The sequence below is a fragment of the Oncorhynchus mykiss genome, chromosome 26, assembly GCF_013265735.2.
Source record: "Oncorhynchus mykiss isolate Arlee chromosome 26, USDA_OmykA_1.1, whole genome shotgun sequence".
Classification (NCBI taxonomy): domain Eukaryota; kingdom Metazoa; phylum Chordata; class Actinopteri; order Salmoniformes; family Salmonidae; genus Oncorhynchus; species Oncorhynchus mykiss.
In genome coordinates this window covers 44,499,907-44,521,983 of record NC_048590.1, presented here as the reverse complement: position 1 = coordinate 44,521,983, position 22,077 = coordinate 44,499,907, and the positions used below count along the sequence as shown (strand labels likewise).

Sequence of the window (22,077 nt, the reverse complement as noted above, 5' to 3'; positions counted from 1 at the left end):
ATTTACGGAGAAAATTACATCAAATAATGCATGTAAATTAACCATTCAAAATGTGCCGTTGGGTTTTATGAAAGTAATTAGGTATGAGGTGTTAGACTGGTAATTATATGATTACAGCATTAAGGTACTGCCAGTTTAGCCACTTTAAACTATGCCACTCTGTTTACATTACTCATCTCATATGTATATACTGTACTCGATACCATCTACTGCATCTTTATGTAATACATGTATCACTAGCCACTTTAACTATGCCACTCTGTTTACATTACTCATCTCATATGTATTTACTGTACTCGATACCATCTACTGCATCCTTATGTAATACATGTATCACTAGCCACTTTAACTATGCCACTCTGTTTACATTACTCATCTCATATGTATATACTGTACTCGATACCATCTACTGCATCTTGCCTATGCCGCTCTGTACCATCACTCATTCATATATCTTTATGTACCTATTCTTTATCCCTTTACACTTGTGTGTATAAGGTTGTAGTTTTGGGAATTGTTAGCTAGATTACTCGTTGGTTATTACTGCATTGTTGGAACTAGAGGCACAAGCATTTCGCTACACTCGCATTAACATCTGCTAACCATGTGTATGTGACAAATAAAATTTGATTTGATTTGAGTTTAACACTCTAGGAGGTCACCAACTGGAGACATTTGACAAACAAATTGTTTGAGCTATTTGATTATTTTAAAAGCAATATTGTCTATCTGTTAGTAAAAGAGAAGTTACATATAATTGAAAGCATTCATGGCTAGGTGTCTTCTGTCTCCTTGACAATACTAAACACAAAAGTAGCTATAGAGAACAATAGTAATGGCATGTTTTTAGAGGCACCAACTCTACCCTGGTTCCCACTAAATCAGGCTTTGGCTCCACAGGCTGTCTAGCCACACACAGGTTACCAGGTGCTGATGGAGGTGTGGGGGGGGGGGGGTCCTCGATAGTGGGCTGGGGGTCCATGGCCGGGTTGGGTAAGACCCCCTAGGGGGGCCATCACACCCCACCTGGGATCCACCACAAGGGGACGCCACTGGTCGTTAATTTTGGGATAAACGCCCGAAAAGTAGGTATGCAGTAAACACAGGCTTAGGAGATCTTAAATGTTTGTTCTATGAGATCATCTCCATCAACTAACATTATTTTGTGGTTTTCCCAAAAATTATCTGAAAAGGCGCATAAAAGGCTTCCTAATTCATAAAGGTCATGTGATATTATCTCAGAGCAAAACATACCAGATATCCTAATGCAACATTCAAATGAACTGGGAACTCGGAAATCTCAGACTTCTGAGTGGAAAAACGAACTTTTTTTTTTGGAAAGGTCAACTGGGAATTCCAAGTCCAAACTTCTAGAGCACCGAATTTCCGAAATGAAGATCACTGACGTCGTGATTTGATCTATTTTTTCCAAGTTCCCATTTGTTTTGAAAGCACCATAAACCTGTGTTAATCTCAGATCTAATTTTCGACATTTATCCCAGAACCCCATTTTTTCCGCATTCAATTTCCCATTGGAATGGCTGAACGAAACAGATTTCCGGTTTTTAGGACTACAAACTGGTGAGCTCTATTGGCCACGCGACGATGACGACAGGACACATGCATACACAAAATGAGTTTGTAGCGTTGTAAAAAAAAATACACTAGCACACAGTAAATGTGATACCCAGTTGTTTGTTACATGATTGCAGTTACCTTTTGCGAAATGACTCGAGACTGGCGAAGTTTCTCTTGATCGTCCAACGCAGCTACTCGTTTCTTTATTTCTCTCCTCATAGCTTGTTTGGCTGCACGCAAGGCGGCCATGCTGGCTAATGTAAAACTCGTGTCCAAAGATAAAAATGTTGCAATGTGTGTGAGTTCAGGGAAGGCAGCAAGTTAGGCTGGCCTTGAAATGAGCAAATTCTACATTTGGATTGGACTCAGCTAGCCACGCCAATCAATCATTAAACAGACTGCAATAACATAATTACCTATCTATCTATCTGTATGGCTATCACACTACCCCACTGGCATTATTTGACAGCCCAGTGACGTGTGACGGATTGTCTGTGACGTCACCGCCAGTTTAACAGTCGGAGTTGAAGTGTAAAAAGTAACAAATAGACAGTGTCTGGTCGGGGGTAGGGGAGAGGCGAGAAAAGACAGACCCAACAACACCGCGTAGAGTTAGCAAGCCTACAATCGTGGTCGTTCGTTTTTCTTACCTAGCTAGTCTTTTCCGAAGTCCAAGAAAGTTATCGTGGGCTAGATACTTACGAGTAGAAACATAACGTTAAACAGAAGGTAAGGAGGCAACGTCAGTTCAAACTAGCTAGCTACTGATAGGTCTGTGTAGCTAGCTGGCTAGCCAGTAGATATCGCACTAACTTTTAACGATGCTTTGGATCTTTTTTTTAGCTACAGCATCTAATGTTCTGGTACAGCTAAGTTATCTAACTAACGTTAGTGTGACTATATATACACGATATACTATCCTGCCAGTGCTACTACGTTAGCTAGTTAGCTACTGTAACTGTATCATACAGTGTATGACCTCGGTCCTTGAAAACTAGGTTAGTGTCCACTTATCCAAGGACGGCTAGCCTGCACAAAACTTTAACACTTGATGTTAGCTAACGTTAGCTAGATACTTTTTGTTTTTAATGTTACATTCCCTGTTTTAAAGTTGGATTTTAACTATAATAGGTCAGTAGAGACGAGATGCATAGGCAGTTAACTACATCATAATCATGTTGATGTCAACAACTTCTTGGACGTACAGTAGATAACGTTTGCTTAACGTTACAATGATACATGACAGCTAATTAAGAGGTCGCTAACGTTACATTTACGTTATGGCTGGTGACAATTTGTTATTATACTTGTTTTCTGTCACTGCTGTATTCGGGGTGTATACTTTCACATACCCTGTCCAACCAGCTGTGTTTTTAAAAGGCTGTAAATGATTGACGTTTAATTTGTGCAAGACGATAATATATATGGGCGTGGTTTACTAAACAAACAGCCAATGACAATTGATTATGTGTAGTCAGTTGAGTAAATTACGTTGTGGGATCATTCTGCGTATGATGTCGGATGTAATCTGCTGGTGTAGAGACGAAGAAAGAGAGGAGTAGGAGAGAGGGGGAAATTGGTACGTTTCTTGAGGTTGGTCCAATACAAAGTTACATGATTGTGATGGACACCCATTTCAGGTTTATTCTCAACCAACGTTATCTTTCTCTGCCTAAGTTGCCTGTTACAATGATACACTTATCCGAACAATACTGGGCACTGTTGAGACAGGCAGTGAAACGATAATACAGGCTAGGCTGGGGATTTCTAACAATTTTTCACACAGTTCCGTGTGATTTTAATCGCAATTTACTGCGCTCACTGCAAGCTACTGTAAGAGCTACTGACTAGGTTCATTGTTGCAACTTTTCATTGTTTGATTTATATGTTTGTATAATGTTGTCTAGTTGGTGGCAGCATTTATTTCCCCAGTTTGTTTTTGTAGCTAATGTGCTTGGGACTAGGACACTCAAATAGCTTTTATGTTATTGTACAATGCCCTTCGCTTTGTTGCATCTCGGAGCTTATATTGGACTATTTTGAGTCTCAATGGAGGACCCATACTTCCTCTGTTGCTGCTAGGTCCATCTACTACTAGAGGCCCAGTGTTACTGTAAGACAGCTGTTCAGTTAAAATGATAGCTTACTTGCTAAATAAACAAAGCCAATGGCAAATCATAATGTAGGCTAACACCTGTGATGTCATGTGGATGTAGGCTATGGGTTCCTGTGACTTGGATAGTGTTGGCCTATTCAAACAACACTAGTAGGCTATTACCCCAGCCTATAAGAACAGTTATTTAGTTATATTGGTTCCCCCAAACCACATTACGCCACTTTAGATAAATGGAATCAGATGACAAGTCCCTGGCCGATACCCTCAGATGACATCCTTGCTAGTAGAGGAGAGAGTTCTTTCCACAGCCAAGGTGAATATATCAGCCTATCTGTGTGAGAGTCAGCATGTAGCCTATAGTCATGAGTGACTGTGTGTCAGTCTTTGTTGAACTGGTTCACTGTGGTTGCACAACTAGGCCAATGACATAACACTGTCCTTAGCCTCTGCTGTGATGTGTGCAACACGGCTTCAGCTGGAGTTCACACGTTTGTTTTCCAGATTTCAGCTAAACTGAATGTGTAGGTCTACACATGTTTTGGCATTTAGATGGGCCTTATGTCTCTTACCTGTTAGCTAAGATGTATGATTAGGGAAGATGTTCAGGCTAGTCTACATATTGGATTCCTCACCATGTTCGTTAAAGATCCGTTACTGTACTGCCTAACGATGGCATGCCAGACATAGTTTTAGCTCCAGGTAGGCCTAATGGTTGTTGTGTTCTCTGAATGATTCACCTCTCACCAGGTGTAGGTCCTAAATGGCACCCTATTTACTATATAGTGCACTACTTTTGACCAGGGCCCGTGGGGCTATGGAGGGAATACTATGGTGCCATTGTTTTGGACTGGAGCATCTCATTGGCCTGCTGTAAAGACAGTCCACATCGTTTCTATGTTCAACCTGAGAAAGTAGCCTGCTGTGTGTGAACTCAGCACTTATCGCTTCCACGTAGCCTACTCAAGCTTGATCTGATTTCGGTCTATATGCATTGATGATGTGTGTGTGTGTGTGTTTCTCTCTCACGTGTGTGTGGGCGTAGTGTGGGATTGTTACTATTGTAGATTTTAAATGGCAGATTGCATAACATAATCTAGACTAGAGGAGGCCATCATGAAATCTCACTCATTCATCTGGAGATTGGCATCAGGGGGGCAGGGGTAGAGAATTGGGGCAATGATTGGTGTAAGGAAGGGGAGCGAGGGGGGACTTTAATTACAGTAATATTGAGAAGGATGGAATGGTGCTGATCTTCGGAACCTGAGATCTGAGCCTGTATTTATCAAGTGTCTCAAAGTAGGAGTGTTGATCTAGGATCAGTTTAGCCTTTCAGATCATAATGAATCAAATTATTATGGACAGGCAGGATCTGATCCTAGATCAGACACTTCATAAATACGGGCTCTGGATAAGTTGTATTAGTCGTATGTACAGGATACACATGGTATACACCGTCCAACGAAATGCTTACTTAGGACCTCTTCATGTCTCTTCCACCAGTAGGCTATTTCAGATCAAAGGAGAAAAATCACACAGGCACGGCACAAATTCTGAATGTGGCACAAGACCTGAGCAAAAGGAGAGCCTATAGGCGGTCTATGGTTTCAGGCTGTAGCAATAGAAAGAGCGTGAATCTCAGCTCACTGTTAGCATGATCTTCATTGAGTTAACCTGCTGTTGTATGGCTCGCTTTCTTTTCACCATGGTAATCTTGGTATTTCAGCCCCTCTGTGAGTGGTTGCTATCCACCCTGATTTAAGACAGTCCCTGAGATTACCACTGGATTATTCTCGCTCTCTCTCTGTGTCTCTCTGTGTCTCTCTGTCTCTCTGTCTCTCTGTCTCTGTCTCTCTCTCTCTCTGTCTCTCTCTCTCTCTGTCTCTCTCTCTCTCTCTCTCTCTGTCTCTCTCTCTCTCTCTCTCTCTCTGTGTCTCTCTCTCTCTCTCTCTCTCTCTCTCTCTCTGTGTCTCTCTCTGTGTTTATGTAAAAGATTTAGGATGATGAAGTCAAATTATGTCCTCTCCGTATTACCTTAAGAGCCCAGTACGATGCTGACGACACTTTGGTGTCACACGTCCACGCGCTCTTAAACTTGTTATGCGTTCTGTATATTTTCCTATGCATTCTCAGGGTAGTGGAGCAGCCCTCCCTACCCTGTCTCCCATGGAGGAAATGGCAGTGTACTAAACCATACACCAGATGTCCAACCCAGCAGATGCACCATTACATCACTACTACCCAGATCAGTGTTACCATATCCAGGCTTAGTTTAGACTACGTCCCAAATAGCACCCTATTCCCTATATTTGGGCTCCCGAGTGGTGCAGCGGTCCAAGGCACTGCATCTCGGTGCTAGAGGCGTCACTACCGGCACTCTGATTTGATTCCAGGCTGTATCACAACCGGCTGTGATTGGGAGTCCCATAGGGCGACACACAATTGGTCCAGTGTTGTCCCGGTTTGGTCGGTGTAGCCTGTCATTGTAAATAAGAATTTGTTTTTAACTGACTTGCCTGGTTAAATGCATAAACATTTAGTGCACTACTTTTGAGCAGGGCCTAATATAATGTCATTTGGGATGCATCCTTATACAGCTTATGCCACATTAGCAGAGTTTTCATTTCTGTGGCTTCTTTGATGTTTTGACATAGTAGCCTAAGTGTTACAAAGAGTGTAGGCTATGGAGCAGTAGCCTGTATCGAATTAGGCCTAATGCTGTTCCCCGCACAGAAAATGAGGCCGCATAGACTGTATTAGGCTCAATTATATAGCCTAGTGCAGGGATCATCAACTAGATTCAGCAGCAGGCAGATGGTCAGGGGGCCAGAACATAATTGCTGTAAACGTGCAAATTGACTGCAAGAAGCCCAAACAGATATCATTTGACTAAAATAGTCATTTCAAACCTTGCTTACATTTGTGTATGATTACATATCTCTTTATTATGTGTGGAAATTCTTTGGAAAAGATCTCAAGTTAATTTGGAGCTGATTTGCTGGTGTTTTTAGTCTTTTAGTCTTATGTCCCTTTTTCTTGCTCAGAAAACTTGGGGGGCAAATAAATTGAACTGCGGGCTGCCAGTTGGGGAACCCTGACTTAGTGTATAACAAAAAAGGTGAGCTGTAAATCAAGTTGTTAGCCTACGCCAAGGCTGTATTTGACCTGTAGTTAGTCTCTCTGCTCTCTAGTCTCTAGGCTGTATTTGACCTGTAGTTAGTCTCTCTGTCTCTAGGCTGTATTTGACCTGTAGTAAGTCTCTCTGCTCTCTAGGCTGTATTTGACCTGTAGTTAGTCTCTCTGCTCTCTAGGCTGTATTTGACCTGTAGTTAGTCTCTCTGTCTCTAGGCTGTATTTGACCTGTAGTTAGTCTCTCTGCTCTCTAGGCTGTATTTGACCTGTAGTTAGTCTCTCTGCTCTCTAGGCTGTATTTGACCTGTAGTTAGTCTCTCTGTCTCTAGGCTGTATTTGACCTGTAGTTAGTCTCTCTGCTCTCTAGGCTGTATTTGACCTGTAGTTAGTCTCTCTGTCTCTAGGCTGTATTTGACCTGTAGTTAGTCTCTCTGTCTCTAGGCTGTATTTGACCTGTAGTTAGTCTCTCTGTCTCTAGGCTGTATTTGACCTGTAGTTAGTCTCTCTGCTCTCTAGGCTGTATTTGACCTGTAGTTAGTCTCTCTGTCTCTAGGCTGTATTTGACCTGTAGTTAGTCTCTCTGTCTCTAGGCTGTATTTGACCTGTAGTTAGTCTCTCTGCTCTCTAGGCTGTATTTGACCTGTAGTTAGTCTCTCTGTCTCTAGGCTGTATTTGACCTGTAGTAAGTCTCTCTGCTCTCTAGGCTGTATTTGACCTGTAGTTAGTCTCTCTGTCTCTAGGCTGTATTTGACCTGTAGTTAGTCTCTCTGTCTCTAGGCTGTATTTGACCTGTAGTTAGTCTCTCTGCTCTCTAGGCTGTATTTGACCTGTAGTTAGTCTCTCTGTCTCTAGGCTGTATTTGACCTGTAGTAAGTCTCTCTGCTCTCTAGGCTGTATTTGACCTGTAGTTAGTCTCTCTAGTCTCTAGGCTGTATTTGACCTGTAGTTAGTCTCTCTGTCTCTAGGCTGTATTTGACCTGTAGTAAGTCTCTCTGCTCTCTAGGCTGTATTTGACCTGTAGTTAGTCTCTCTGTCTCTAGGCTGTATTTGACCTGTAGTTAGTCTCTCTGTCTCTAGGCTGTATTTGACCTGTAGTTAGTCTCTCTGCTCTCTAGGCTGTATTTGACCTGTAGTTAGTCTCTCTGTCTCTAGGCTGTATTTGACCTGTAGTAAGTCTCTCTGCTCTCTAGGCTGTATTTGACCTGTAGTAAGTCTCTCTGCTCTCTAGGCTGTATTTGACCTGTAGTTAGTCTCTCTGTCTCTAGGCTGTATTTGACCTGTAGTTAGTCTCTCTGTCTCTAGGCTGTATTTGACCTGTAGTTAGTCTCTCTGTCTCTAGGCTGTATTTGACCTGTAGTTAGTCTCTCTGCTCTCTAGGCTGTATTTGACCTGTAGTTAGTCTCTCTGCTCTCTAGGCTGTATTTGACCTGTAGTTAGTCTCTCTGTCTCTAGGCTGTATTTGACCTGTAGTTAGTCTCTCTGCTCTCTAGGCTGTATTTGACCTGTAGTTAGTCTCTCTACTCTCTAGGCTGTATTTGACCTGTAGTTAGTCTCTCTGCTCTCTGCTCTCAAGGCTGTATTTGACCTGTAGTTAGTCTCTCTGTCTCTAGGCTGTATTTGACCTGTAGTTAGTCTCTCTGTCTCTAGGCTGTATTTGACCTGTAGTTAGTCTCTCTGCTCTCTAGGCTGTATTTGACCTGTAGTTAGTCTCTCTGTCTCTAGGCTGTATTTGACCTGTAGTTAGTCTCTCTGTCTCTAGGCTGTATTTGACCTGTAGTTAGTCTCTCTGCTCTCTAGGCTGTATTTGACCTGTAGTTAGTCTCTCTGTCTCTAGGCTGTATTTGACCTGTAGTAAGTCTCTCTGCTCTCTAGGCTGTATTTGACCTGTAGTTAGTCTCTCTGCTCTCTAGGCTGTATTTGACCTGTAGTTAGTCTCTCTGTCTCTAGGCTGTATTTGACCTGTAGTTAGTCTCTCTGCTCTCTAGGCTGTATTTGACCTGTAGTTAGTCTCTCTGCTCTCTAGGCTGTATTTGACCTGTAGTTAGTCTCTCTGTCTCTAGGCTGTATTTGACCTGTAGTTAGTCTCTCTGCTCTCTAGGCTGTATTTGACCTGTAGTTAGTCTCTCTGTCTCTAGGCTGTATTTGACCTGTAGTTAGTCTCTCTGTCTCTAGGCTGTATTTGACCTGTAGTTAGTCTCTCTGTCTCTAGGCTGTATTTGACCTGTAGTTAGTCTCTCTGCTCTCTAGGCTGTATTTGACCTGTAGTTAGTCTCTCTGTCTCTAGGCTGTATTTGACCTGTAGTTAGTCTCTCTGTCTCTAGGCTGTATTTGACCTGTAGTTAGTCTCTCTGCTCTCTAGGCTGTATTTGACCTGTAGTTAGTCTCTCTGTCTCTAGGCTGTATTTGACCTGTAGTAAGTCTCTCTGCTCTCTAGGCTGTATTTGACCTGTAGTTAGTCTCTCTGTCTCTAGGCTGTATTTGACCTGTAGTTAGTCTCTCTGTCTCTAGGCTGTATTTGACCTGTAGTTAGTCTCTCTGCTCTCTAGGCTGTATTTGACCTGTAGTTAGTCTCTCTGTCTCTAGGCTGTATTTGACCTGTAGTTAGTCTCTCTGTCTCTAGGCTGTATTTGACCTGTAGTAAGTCTCTCTGCTCTCTAGGCTGTATTTGACCTGTAGTTAGTCTCTCTAGTCTCTAGGCTGTATTTGACCTGTAGTTAGTCTCTCTGTCTCTAGGCTGTATTTGACCTGTAGTAAGTCTCTCTGCTCTCTAGGCTGTATTTGACCTGTAGTTAGTCTCTCTGTCTCTAGGCTGTATTTGACCTGTAGTTAGTCTCTCTGTCTCTAGGCTGTATTTGACCTGTAGTTAGTCTCTCTGCTCTCTAGGCTGTATTTGACCTGTAGTTAGTCTCTCTGTCTCTAGGCTGTATTTGACCTGTAGTAAGTCTCTCTGCTCTCTAGGCTGTATTTGACCTGTAGTAAGTCTCTCTGCTCTCTAGGCTGTATTTGACCTGTAGTTAGTCTCTCTGTCTCTAGGCTGTATTTGACCTGTAGTTAGTCTCTCTGTCTCTAGGCTGTATTTGACCTGTAGTTAGTCTCTCTGTCTCTAGGCTGTATTTGACCTGTAGTTAGTCTCTCTGCTCTCTAGGCTGTATTTGACCTGTAGTTAGTCTCTCTGCTCTCTAGGCTGTATTTGACCTGTAGTTAGTCTCTCTGTCTCTAGGCTGTATTTGACCTGTAGTTAGTCTCTCTGCTCTCTAGGCTGTATTTGACCTGTAGTTAGTCTCTCTACTCTCTAGGCTGTATTTGACCTGTAGTTAGTCTCTCTGCTCTCTGCTCTCAAGGCTGTATTTGACCTGTAGTTAGTCTCTCTGTCTCTAGGCTGTATTTGACCTGTAGTTAGTCTCTCTGCTCTCTAGTCTCTCTCTAGGCTGTATTTGACCTGTAGTTAGTCTCCCTGCTCTCTAGTCTCTGTCTCTAGGTCACCCATATCCATAAGCAGCCTCATTCCCTGCCCCTCTTCTTACCCTCTTCTCTCAAGTCTGTGTCAGCCTGTCACTTGTTATACAGGAGAGTGAGTGTGAGGCTTGGGTTTCTCCTCTGATTTTTAATACAGCACATTTTAACTCTGCGCTTAGGCTATATGTTGTTTTGACTGCCTTACAAAGGCAGGCTGGCCCAGAGAAACAGAAGTGAGAGTTACACCATACACACTCAGCAGTCGGTCGGTCAGAGATTGGGCGTGACCAAAGACACAGATTAGTAGTAGCTACTGTTATCTTCCACTTTCAGCAATTAGCCACGTGCAAGTTCTCCCACTTAAAAAGATGAGAGGCCTGTAATTTTCATCATAGGTACACTTCAACTATGACAGACAAAATGAGAAAAAAAATCCAGAAAATCACATTGTAGGAGTTTTAATGAATTTATTTGCAAATTATGGTGGAACATAAGTATTTGGTCACCTACAAACAAGCAAGATTTCTGGCTCTCACAGACCTGTAACTTCTTCTTTAAGAGGCTCCTCTGTCCTCTACTCTTTACCTGTATTAATGGCACCTGTTTGAACTTGTTATCAGTATAAAAGACACCTGTCCACAACCTCAAACAGTCACACTCCAAACTCCACTATGGCCAAGACCAAAGAGCTGTCAAAGGACACCAGAAACAAAATTGTAGACCTGCACCAGGCTGGGAAGACTGAATCTGCAATAGGTAAGCAGCTTGGTTAAAACATTTTTTTTTTTTACCTTTATTTAACTAGGCAAGTCAGTTAAGAACAAATTCTTATTTTCAATGATGGCCTAGGAACAGTGGGTTAACTGCCTGTTCAGGGGCAGAATGACAGATTTGTACCTTGCCAGCTCGGGGGTTTGAACTTGCAACCTTCCGGTTACTAGTCCAACGCTCTAACCACTAGGTTACCCTGCTGCCTGTGGGAGCAATTATTAGGAAATGGAAGACATACAAGACCACTGATAATCTCCCTCGATCTGGGGCTCCACGCAAGATCTCACCCCGTGGGGTCAAAATGATCACAAGAACGGTGAGCAAAAATCCCAGAACCACACGGGGGGAACCTAGTAAATGACCCGCAGAGAGCTGGGACCAAAGTAACAAAGCCTACCATCAGTAACACACTACGCAGCCAGGGACTCAAATCCTGCAGTGCCAGACGTGTCCCCCTGCTTAAGCCAGTACATGTCCAGGCCCGTCTGAAGTTTGCTAGAGAGCATTTGGATGATCCAGAAGAAGATTGGGAGAATGTCATATGGTCAGATGAAACCAAAATATAATTTTTTGGTAAAAACTCAACTCGTCGTGTTTGGAGGACAAAGAATGCTGAGTTGCATCCAAAGAACACCATACCTACTGTGAAGCATGGGGGTGGAAACATCATGCTTTGGTTTGGGGCTGTTTTTCTGCAAAGGGACCAGGACGACTGATCCGTGTAAAGGAAAGAATGAATGGGCCATGTGTCGTGAGATTTTGAGTGAAAACCTCCCATCAGCAAGGGCATTGAAGATGAAACGTGGCTGGGTCTTTCAGCATGACAATGATCCCAAACACACCGCCCGGGCAACGAATGAGTGGCTTCGTAAGAAGCATTTCAAGGTCCTGGAGTGGCCTAGCCAGTCTCCAGATCTCAACCCCATAGAACATCTTTGGAGGGAGTTGAAAGTCCATGTTGTCCAGCAACAGCCCCAAAACATCACTGCTCTAGAGGAGCTCTGCATGGAGGAATGGGCCAAAATACTAGCAACAGTGTGTGAAAACCTTGTGAAGACTTACAGAAAACGTTTGACCTCTGTCATTGCCAATAAAGGGTATATAAAAAAAGTATTGAGAAACTTTTGTTATTGACCAAATACTTATTTTCCACTGTAATTTGCAAATAAATTCATTAAAAATCCTACAATGTGATTTTCTGGATTTTTTTTTTTCTCATTTTGTCTGTCATGGTTGAAGTGTACCTATGATGACAATTACAGGCCTCCTCTTTTTAAGTGGCAGAACTTGCACAATTGGTAGCTGACTAAATACTTTTTTGCCCCACTGTACATAGCTCTCCTATGTGTTAATATCAGATAGCCTAAGTACAAGGGATTATACGTTTTCAGTGCTTAGGTCATTGTGTTGCCATAGAATGCTCTGGCATCGTGATGCAACAAACAACTTCTAGAACTTGTGAGTCCAAGTCTAGGGAATTGTGACCAACTTGTTTTGTTTTACACCACTTTCAATGCTACAGCTGGCTAGAGATTAGAAGACAATCTTCCTTCCGCTTCTGTGTGTCAGTTGGTAAGAGTATGGCACTAGCAACACCACAGGTGTGTGTTCAATTACCACAAGGATTACATACTTATTCTAAAAGTCACCTTGGATAAAAGTGTGTGCTAAGTGGTATAGCCTTTTGCAACAGCACACTGGCCATCTCCGCTCCCTTTTCAAGAAACTAACCTTTGGCTTTCACCAATACCTAAGCATGTTTTAGACCTAGGCAGCAGCCAATCCTGAAATGGCGTGATAGGTCAATATGGCTTTGATCTCTCCACTCTTAACCTCCACAGGAGGGACATGGCCCAGGAGACCAACCAGAACCAAGGGCCGCTGCTCTGCACCACTGGCTGCGGTTTCTACAGCAACCCACGAAACAATGGCATGTGTTCGATGTGCTACAAGGACTTCCTCCAGAGACAAAACAACAATGGACGAGTCAGTCCACCAGGTGAGTAGGAAAGAGATTCCAGAGCTTTCCAGTATCTTATTGATGATCATTTAGTTTATCAATCAAAAAAGACCTGTTAGACCAAAATATTGACACGGACTCTTTGACTTTTGACTGAGTGAGCACAATTGCTGTTGTTTGGGACTTACTATTTCACAATGAAGTCAGTTTACAAAAAAACGACTGAAGTTTTTTTGAAAGTCTAATGATAGAGACAGTAACACCAGACAGTGACTGTAACTTTAGACAGTGTCTCGTTTGAGTGAGTGACATTTGCCACAGATTATCCATTATATTTAGCAGATACCCAATTAAAAGAAATGTCTTAAAAATGGAAGGCAAGATCAAGTTGGCCCATTCTAGCCAATGAGAGGGCAGATGCCTGTATGAACAACAGGCACAACTCCAATATAACATATTTTTTCTCTAAGTTTCCAGGATGTCATGTATCCTACTTATATCAGTACACTCGTAACAACCTAAGCATTATAAAATATATATTCTATCAAATAAGCCATTGCATTTTATGTTAATCAAATGCTACAAGTGGTGAAAGAAACACACAGCTATTTAGGCGAGGTGCTGGCTAGCGGAGTAGAACACTTGAAACACACACCTATTTAGTCGAGGTGCTGGCTAGCGGAGTAGAACACTTGAAACACACACCTATTTAGGCGAGGTGCTGGCTAGCGGAGTAGAACACTTGAAACACACACCTATTTAGGCGAGGTGCTGGTTAGCGGAGTAGAACACTTGAAACACACACCTATTTAGTCGAGGTGCTGGCTAGCGGAGTAGAACACTTGAAACACACACCTATTTAGGCGAGGTGCTGGCTAGCGGAGTAGAACACTTGAAACATTTAAAGGAGAGCCCACACTCTAGGAGGATCCAATAATTTAACCTAATATCCAATGTTTCGACAGACAAGCTGTCTTCATCAGGGTAAGATTCTATCAGATTCTACACTCATTGACCGACATACAAAACCTCCTTGTTTGGTGAGTGACAAATCAAATCAAACCGGCACCTGCTGGAGGAGACAGATTTTGGGCCCAGTCGTCCCTCTCGTTTGCCTCTTCCTCTCTGTTTTGGGACTGCTCTGATTGAAACGTGTGTTGTCATTGCAGTGTCGTCCTCGGCGGCGGTTAGCAGCCTGGGGGAGTCCCTCCTAGCCCAGTGCTCAGAGAGCAGTACTGTAGATGTGCCGTCAGCCACGACCCACACAGACACCAGGATGAACAGGTACAGTAGGTATAGAGCTACTATTCTCTGAAACACGCTATAAGCATGATCACACCTCCACCATGTCTACGGTGTAGCTGCCAAGCCAGCCATGCAACATACAGTATAGGATACACAGACCATGTGGAAATGAATGTAATAAAGTAGCCTGTGAAACGTAAGTACACTAGATATACATAGTTATTACTGTACGTACGCGATGCCAAAAAAAACACATGGCAATCCTGCAGACTTGCACACCAGTTTATAGCTGTGGGGCTGCCCACGTCTGAGAATTTTTGCTGCGCAACTAAGTAGAATCATTTTGCGTCGCTATTTGTAGTTCTTGCATTGCTTACTACGTATGGTCAAGGCTAGTATGACGGTGGATTCCCAGGCTTTAATTATTATTTTAAACCTGGATAATTTATTTCCCGTTACAAAATTCAAAGATGTTGTGTCATTTTAAATTAGTGTGTCAATCATTAAGTGGTTTCTCAGCGGAAGTGAAGGTTATTTTTGCACCATGGTCTTCCTGTACCCCATTGAAGTACAGTACAAGGAAGTCAATCATCTATAGTTCTGTCTGAATAGTGTGATGTCATCTCCCCGGATGCTTCTGTCTCTTCTATGAGATGTCCGTAGAATGCCATGCCATGTCCGTTTCCCCACTCAGTGTGTGTGTTAAAGACACGAGACCTTCTGTGGTTATCTAATGAGCTCTGTCTTTGTCAATCTGTACCGTACCTAGCCCTGCCCAAATCTACAGGGACACTGTTTTCTCAAACCCACAGAAAATGATTAGATTTTTTTTTTTATCACTGTATAGAATTGAGTTCTGCTCATTTCTCTACGGTCGTTACAGTTTTATCCATTTTTAATACACTTTTTATTGCTTCAACATTGAAAGCTTGTAGCTCTATCTATAACCACAGAGACCCTATTATGAAGCCACAGTGGACAGCTGCCACTAAGTCTTTCTGGATAAGAGCGTCTGCTAAATGCCTCATGTGAATTCCAATCATTCTGACTGTCTGACAGTGAGGTGGGCATTAGTGGTGAAATGCTTTGTAGTATGATTGCCATAGTTGATGACAATGAGTCGCATGTCATTGGATTTTAGTCAGTCTTCTTCCTTCAGCGCATTTTCAGAAACATCCTGAATAGGATTAAATTGAAGTCTTCAAGTGTACCATTTTCATAATACTGTATATAGCTAGTCTTCTAATCTAGACTACCAACTGATGGATCATGTTTTAGGCTAATTGAACACTTATATTCCCCCCCCCCCCCCAGGGTTGTATCTAGCCAGTCACTCTTAACGACAGCACCAGCTACTCATTCAGAAGAGGAGAGGACAGCCAAGTCTGAAGAAGACCTGAAAACCGAAGAGATACAAGGTGTGTATTACCAGCGCGTTTCACACAAACCTTTTCTCACAGGGACGAGTCAATCCTCATTTGAGATCTGCGCGTGTAACTCACATTTCTGTGCTAGATGTCATTGACATGAATTGACATGTTCTCATTGACATCAATGCATGGTGTACATAAGACTTTGAGTTATGCAGGCGACTCAAGTTAGGATTCAGACAATAGTGCTGTTGCTTTGCTACCCTCTCATGTTCCTGTGAATAGCCTGAGGTCTCACACACACCAAATGCGGGCTCACTACCATGGGAACCCTTCACCTCATACCCTCTTGCAGTCAATCTCAGTCCGTGGGGTGGTTTTACACACAGACGCACATTGTTGTCCCATCTCTATTTGCTTAGAGATCTGTAGTAGAGAAAGCCCAAAGTTCAGCCTAGGGATTTCAGGAAGGATTTCAGACACAATCCTCTCCTGCTGGATTACAGTTACACTGGTTCTCTAGTGTTTCTGTCTACCCTCTTCTAGAACAGTTACACTGGTTCTCTAGTGTTTCTGTCTACCCTCTTCTAGAACGGTTACACTGGTTCTCTAGTGTTTCTGTCTACCCTCTTCTAGAACGGTTACACTGGTTCTCTAGTGTTTCTGTCTACCCTCTTCTAGAACGGTTACACTGGTTCTCTAGTGTTTCTGTCTACCCTCTTCTAGAACGGTTACACTGGTTCTCTAGTGTTTCTGTCTACCCTCTTCTAGAACGGTTACACTGGTTCTCTAGTGTTTCTGTCTACCCTCTTCTAGAACAGTTACACTGGTTCTCTAGTGTTTCTGTCTACCCTCTTCTAGAACAGTTACACTGGTTCTCTAGTGTTTCTGTCTACCCTCTTCTAGAACGGTTACACTGGTTCTCTAGTGTTTCTGTCTACCCTCTTCTAGAACGGTTACACTGGTTCTCTAGTGTTTCTGTCTACCCTCTTCTAGAACGGTTACACTGGTTCTCTAGTGTTTCTGTCTACCCTCTTCTAGAACGGTTACACTGGTTCTCTAGTGTTTCTGTCTACCCTCTTCTAGAACGGTTACACTGGTTCTCTAGTGTTTCTGTCTACCCTCTTCTAGAACGGTTACACTGGTTCTCTAGTGTTTCTGTCTACCCTCTTCTAGAACAGTTACACTGGTTCTCTAGTGTTTCTGTCTACCCTCTTCTAGAACGGTTACACTGGTTCTCTAGTGTTTCTGTCTACCCTCTTCTAGAACGGTTACACTGGTTCTCTAGTGTTTCTGTCTACCCTCTTCTAGAACGGTTACACTGGTTCTCTAGTGTTTCTGTCTACCCTCTTCTAGAACGGTTACACTGGTTCTCTAGTGTTTCTGTCTACCCTCTTCTAGAACGGTTACACTGGTTCTCTAGTGTTTCTGTCTACCCTCTTCTAGAACGGTTACACTGGTTCTCTAGTGTTTCTGTCTACCCTCTTCTAGAACGGTTACACTGGTTCTCTAGTGTTTCTGTCTACCCTCTTCTAGAACGGTTACACTGGTTCTCTAGTGTTTCTGTCTACCCTCTTCTAGAACGGTTACACTGGTTCTCTAGTGTTTCTGTCTACCCTCTTCTAGAACGGTTACACTGGTTCTCTAGTGTTTCTGTCTACCCTCTTCTAGAACGGTTACACTGGTTCTCTAGTGTTTCTGTCTACCCTCTTCTAGAACGGTTACACTGGTTCTCTAGTGTTTCTGTCTACCCTCTTCTAGAACGGTTACACTGGTTCTCTAGTGTTTCTGTCTACCCTCTTCTAGAACGGTTACACTGGTTCTCTAGTGTTTCTGTCTACCCTCTTCTAGAACGGTTACACTGGTTCTCTAGTGTTTCTGTCTACCCTCTTCTAGAACGGTTACACTGGTTCTCCAGTGTTTCTGTCTACCCTCTTCTAGAACGGTTACACTGGTTCTCTAGTGTTTCTGTCTACCCTCTTCTAGAACGGTTACACTGGTTCTCTAGTGTTTCTGTCTACCCTCTTCTAGAACGGTTACACTGGTTCTCTAGTGTTTCTGTCTACCCTCTTCTAGAACGGTTACACTGGTTCTCTAGTGTTTCTGTCTACCCTCTTCTAGAACGGTTACACTGGTTCTCTAGTGTTTCTGTCTACCCTCTTCTAGAACGGTTACACTGGTTCTCTAGTGTTTCTGTCTACCCTCTTCTAGAACGGTTACACTGGTTCTCTAGTGTTTCTGTCTACCCTCTTCTAGAACGGTTACACTGGTTCTCTAGTGTTTCTGTCTACCCTCTTCTAGAACGGTTACACTGGTTCTCTAGTGTTTCTGTCTACCCTCTTCTAGAACGGTTACACTGGTTCTCTAGTGTTTCTGTCTACCCTCTTCTAGAACGGTTACACTGGTTCTCTAGTGTTTCTGTCTACCCTCTTCTAGAACGGTTACACTGGTTCTCTAGTGTTTCTGTCTCAATTACCTTAGCTTTCTTGGGAACAGGAACAATGTTGGCCCTCTTGAAGCATGTGGGAACAGCAGACGGGGACCAGGATGTCTTGCTTATAGTCTTATAGTCCGTGATTGACTGTAGACCCTGCCACATACCTCTCGTGTCTGAGCCGTTGAATTGCGACTCTACTTTGTCTCTATACTGACGCTTAGCTTGTTTGATTGCCTTGCGGAGGGAATAGCTACACTGTTTGTATTCGGTCATGTTTCTGGTCACCTTGCCCTGATTAAAAGCAGTGGTTCGCGCTTTCAGTTTTGCGAGAATGCTGCCATCAATCCACAGTTTCTGGTTTGGGAATGTATTAACAGACGCTGTGAGTGCATCGGCGATGTTGTACCTTCTGATGAGCCCGCTCACTGAATCAGCATATACATCAATGTTGTTCGCCGCAATGCGGAACATATCCCAGTCCACGTGATCGACGCCATCTTGAAGCGTGGAATCCGATTGGTCGAACCAGCGTTGAACAGACCTGAGCGCGGGAGCTTCCTGTTACACTGGTTCTCTAGTGTTTCTGTCTACCCTCTTCTAGAACAGTTCAAGTATTAGTTTATGTATTTCACTATGGGATACGCCCCCAGCGTTTGATATATAGCACAGGGCAGTCGGTCGTCAGGATAAGCTTGTCTGACAATACGAGTCAGTATATCCCATAGTGAAATACTGAAACTAATACTTAAGAGAACTAAAGATTACAACTGTAACCCCGGTTCTCTGATAGTATGAGTGAGGTATTTCACTAGAACACCCTCCTTGCATGAGTGGGGAAGAGGTGTGGCTTATTCTTGAATGACTCAGATGTTGCGTTGGGCTCTTTTTATAGGGTAGGAGGGACACCCTTTCCCGACTCGCACGTCTCGACGTCCAGCCAATCATGGCTGGCGTAGTGTAGTAAGGCTTCTGACGAATACACTGGGGGCGTATCCCATAGTGAAAAACCTCACTCATACTATCAGAGAACCGGGGTTACAGTCATAACCTATAGAAACACTAGAGAACTGTCTTCTAGAACAGTTACAGTACATATACCCAATTCAACATTTATTAAAGAGGAACTGTGTTAGAAGGGTAGAAAATACCCCAAAGTGTTAAGCTTTTAGTCTTGAATTACAAACTAGTCGCTAAAGTTTGTCTGTGTGCCTACATACGTGTGTGTATGTCTCTGTCTGTGTGCAGAGCGAGCACCATGTAGAGCAGCTGTAGAAAGTGAACAGCGGGAGCCCAGCACAGCAGGTAGCTCAGGGACTTGCCCTGATAGACAGGACAGTCAGCCAGTGAGAAGCCAGGATAGCCAGGACAGGAAGTCAGTCAGAAGGCCTGCCCCAGAGGACAGCTCTCGCAAGAGGAAGCTAGAGGAGCCACATGGAGAGAAGGGTGAGTGAGGACAATCGCGACAAATGGCACCCTATTCCCAATGTGTAGTGCACTATTTCTGACCATGGCCTATGGGGATCTGATCTAAAGTTGTGCACTACTGTGTATATAGGGAATAGGGTGCCTTTTGGGACGCACACAGACAGAACAGACGGCTGTCAATGGTTGTTATAATGGCTTATAAGCTTTTAGAGAGTGGATTGAGTGAGTTCTAGAGAGCAGTGAGAGTCTGAGAACAGCTGCTAGCTGCTTCCCCTGTACCAAGGGTGGCCAAAACCTGGGTCGTATTCATAAGTGCACACCGTAGCAAAATGTTTTGCAATGAAAAATGAAAACAAGCGTTTCTTATTGGACAAGTTCAGGTACTCCCTGATTCGGTACATTTCCTTCCGTTTGGTTTCTACTTAATTCCAATGGCCACCTTTCCTTATCTCCTTTCCCCCACAACCACTGATCTTCCATGTCACCATGGGTGAAAGGGTATTGTAGAAACCCCATCCACTACTATTCAAAGGTAATGAAGAAAGGAAGCTCTTTGAGAGGACTGGAATCTTCAGGCCCCTTCTAAAAATCATCCCTTCATATCCATATGGTCAAGACTGTACAATATGGGTTTTGTATAAACTTAAAAAGGACACGTGTATATAAAAATGTTTACTTTGTTAATAGGAGGAAAAAATATCAAGAAACGAACAATAAAGGAACTGGTTAGTACTTTAACACTTCATTCTTACAGTTGAATGCTTACTGTGTGATACGTTTACCCAAAGGCAAGTACTGGCACCATGCAATAACCCCGTCACTTCTGTTGTGTTGTGACTTCTCTTCTCCATGACAGGGAAAGGGCGCTGGCTTTGTGCCAGATAAGATGAGCTTTTCTACCCATTATGTTCAAAATGAATCTAAACAAAGAAAAGCAAATGTTTTGTAAAAATGTCTGTTTTTCAGCTGTTTTTTATTTCCTACTGAAAATATGTTAAGTGGCAACAAGCATAGTAGGCTTCCGCTTCGATCACACTGATAGTGTCCTTGTGCAAAATAGTACGCAACATCTGGATATGTATGTTCCGAATGTTCAACATTCACCTTCTGCTACCATTTCTGTCATGTCGTCTACGCAGACAGTTTGACACATGGATAAATCCACCGTATGCACCACACCGAACGCTCTGCAATGCTGCAAGGCAAACGCAGCGTTTTCATTGGAAATGAATGTACTTCTGGTGTACCAAAATACAATGACTCTGTCTGTGTGATGGAAGCGTTAGTCTGTAGCACAGTGAATTGTAGTGCCATCTCCTGAAAAGCATGGGTATTGGGAACTCCTTTAAAGCTGCAGCAGTATTGCTGAAAAGGTGAGACTGTAAAGTTGTTCTGTGTGATCCATCCAGTGTCTGTATCGGTATCCGAGGACACGGACCAGGCCTCGGTAGACGGACAGGACAAACTCTCGGACTCAGACCAACCCAAAGCCGCCAAGAAGAATCGCTGCTTCTCCTGCCGCAAGAAAGTCGGCCTCACGGGTAAGGTTCTGACACATTCTCCTGTTGGCTTAGTGCAGTGACTTAATAGTTCCCATTTTCTCGCTCTGTCTCTGTATGTACTTTATATCCTGGAGATGCATTTGGCGGTCAGCCATTTTGTTTTACCTTCAAACTCTTCCGTCTGTGTTCCCAGGCTTCGACTGCCGATGCGGCAATGTGTTCTGCAGCATGCACCGGTACTCAGACGTTCACAACTGCACTTTCAACTACAAGGCCGACGCAGCGGAGAAGATCAGGAAAGCCAACCCTGTCTGCGTCGGGGAGAAGATACAGAAGATCTGAAAGCAGGTTTGCTGTGAATCGATGTCCACCCGGAAGCCTGCGCTTTTAGATGACCCATCAACCACCTCTTCCTTTCTCCGTTTCCTCTTTTCATTTGAAGTTGTTTATGTGAACAACGCTCCATTCCCATCGGACACTTTAAAATCATGCATGTCAGCTGCAAAAACAATGTCTTTGTAAATCTATTTTCACTTAACCTGTTTCCTTTTGTAGTTTTAATTATTTTATCCCTTAAATGTTGTGGTTTATGAAAAATCTGAAGATTTAAACCGTTACAATATTTAGATTGATTAATTGGGCTTTAATTACTTTGTTGGCTACTACTGGAAAGGCTGTTTTTCTGGTGTTAAAAAAAATCCAAAAAACAAGCATGTTAAAAAGCATGAAGGATCTTTCCTCCTTTTGGACTGTATGTAGCCTGACAAAGACGACAGAACAGATTGTGTTTAACATTATCAGCGAGAGAGCAGAAACCAGGATTGGGCCGTTGCTCCCAGACCTTTTTGTATAATTGAGTCATTTTAAAGACTGTGTGTGATCTGCTGTGTAAAAGAGTTTGTTTATCATATGATTATGAATAGCCTGTATGCATGTTTCCGGTTGTGCGTTTGAGGATTATAAAGTTCATTTATGGGTGCACAGGAGTATGACCTGAATCTATTGTTCTGTATTTATGTTAGTTTATTCACTGTCTTAACTTTGATCTGAATAAAGCTCTAACACATTTTTTGAAAATTTGAAATGTT

The 22,077-nt window shown here is 43.0% G+C and overlaps 2 protein-coding genes across 5 annotated transcripts in view; one reads left to right on the top strand and one right to left on the bottom strand.

Moving 5' to 3' along the window:
- The window catches only part of LOC110506892 (5-formyltetrahydrofolate cyclo-ligase), an 11,235-nt gene extending 9,136 nt beyond the window's left edge, over nucleotides 1–2,099 (bottom strand). The window contains exon 1 of the mRNA XM_036963670.1: nucleotides 1,717–2,099. Within this exon, the coding sequence (XP_036819565.1) occupies nucleotides 1,717–1,827 (111 nt within the window). The 5' untranslated portion in view covers nucleotides 1,828–2,099. The remainder of the gene's footprint in view (nucleotides 1–1,716) is intronic.
- Nucleotides 1,458–22,073, top strand: LOC110506884 (AN1-type zinc finger protein 6). 4 transcript variants are annotated; one of them, XM_036963665.1, is made up of 6 exons: nucleotides 1,458–1,581; nucleotides 12,892–13,049; nucleotides 14,180–14,294; nucleotides 15,570–15,673; nucleotides 20,897–21,028; nucleotides 21,183–22,073. In XM_036963665.1, exons 1-6 carry the CDS (start codon nucleotides 1,538–1,540, stop codon nucleotides 21,329–21,331), a joined length of 702 nt encoding a protein of 233 aa, XP_036819560.1. In that variant the 5' UTR covers nucleotides 1,458–1,537; the 3' UTR covers nucleotides 21,332–22,073. The 4 variants fall into 4 exon arrangements, with proteins under 4 accessions (XP_036819560.1, XP_036819561.1, XP_036819562.1 ...); XM_036963666.1 differs by lacking the exon at nucleotides 1,458–1,581 and adding an exon at nucleotides 2,125–2,307; XM_036963667.1 differs by lacking the exon at nucleotides 1,458–1,581 and adding an exon at nucleotides 3,021–3,157.
- Nucleotides 22,074–22,077: the final 4 nt, after the last annotated feature.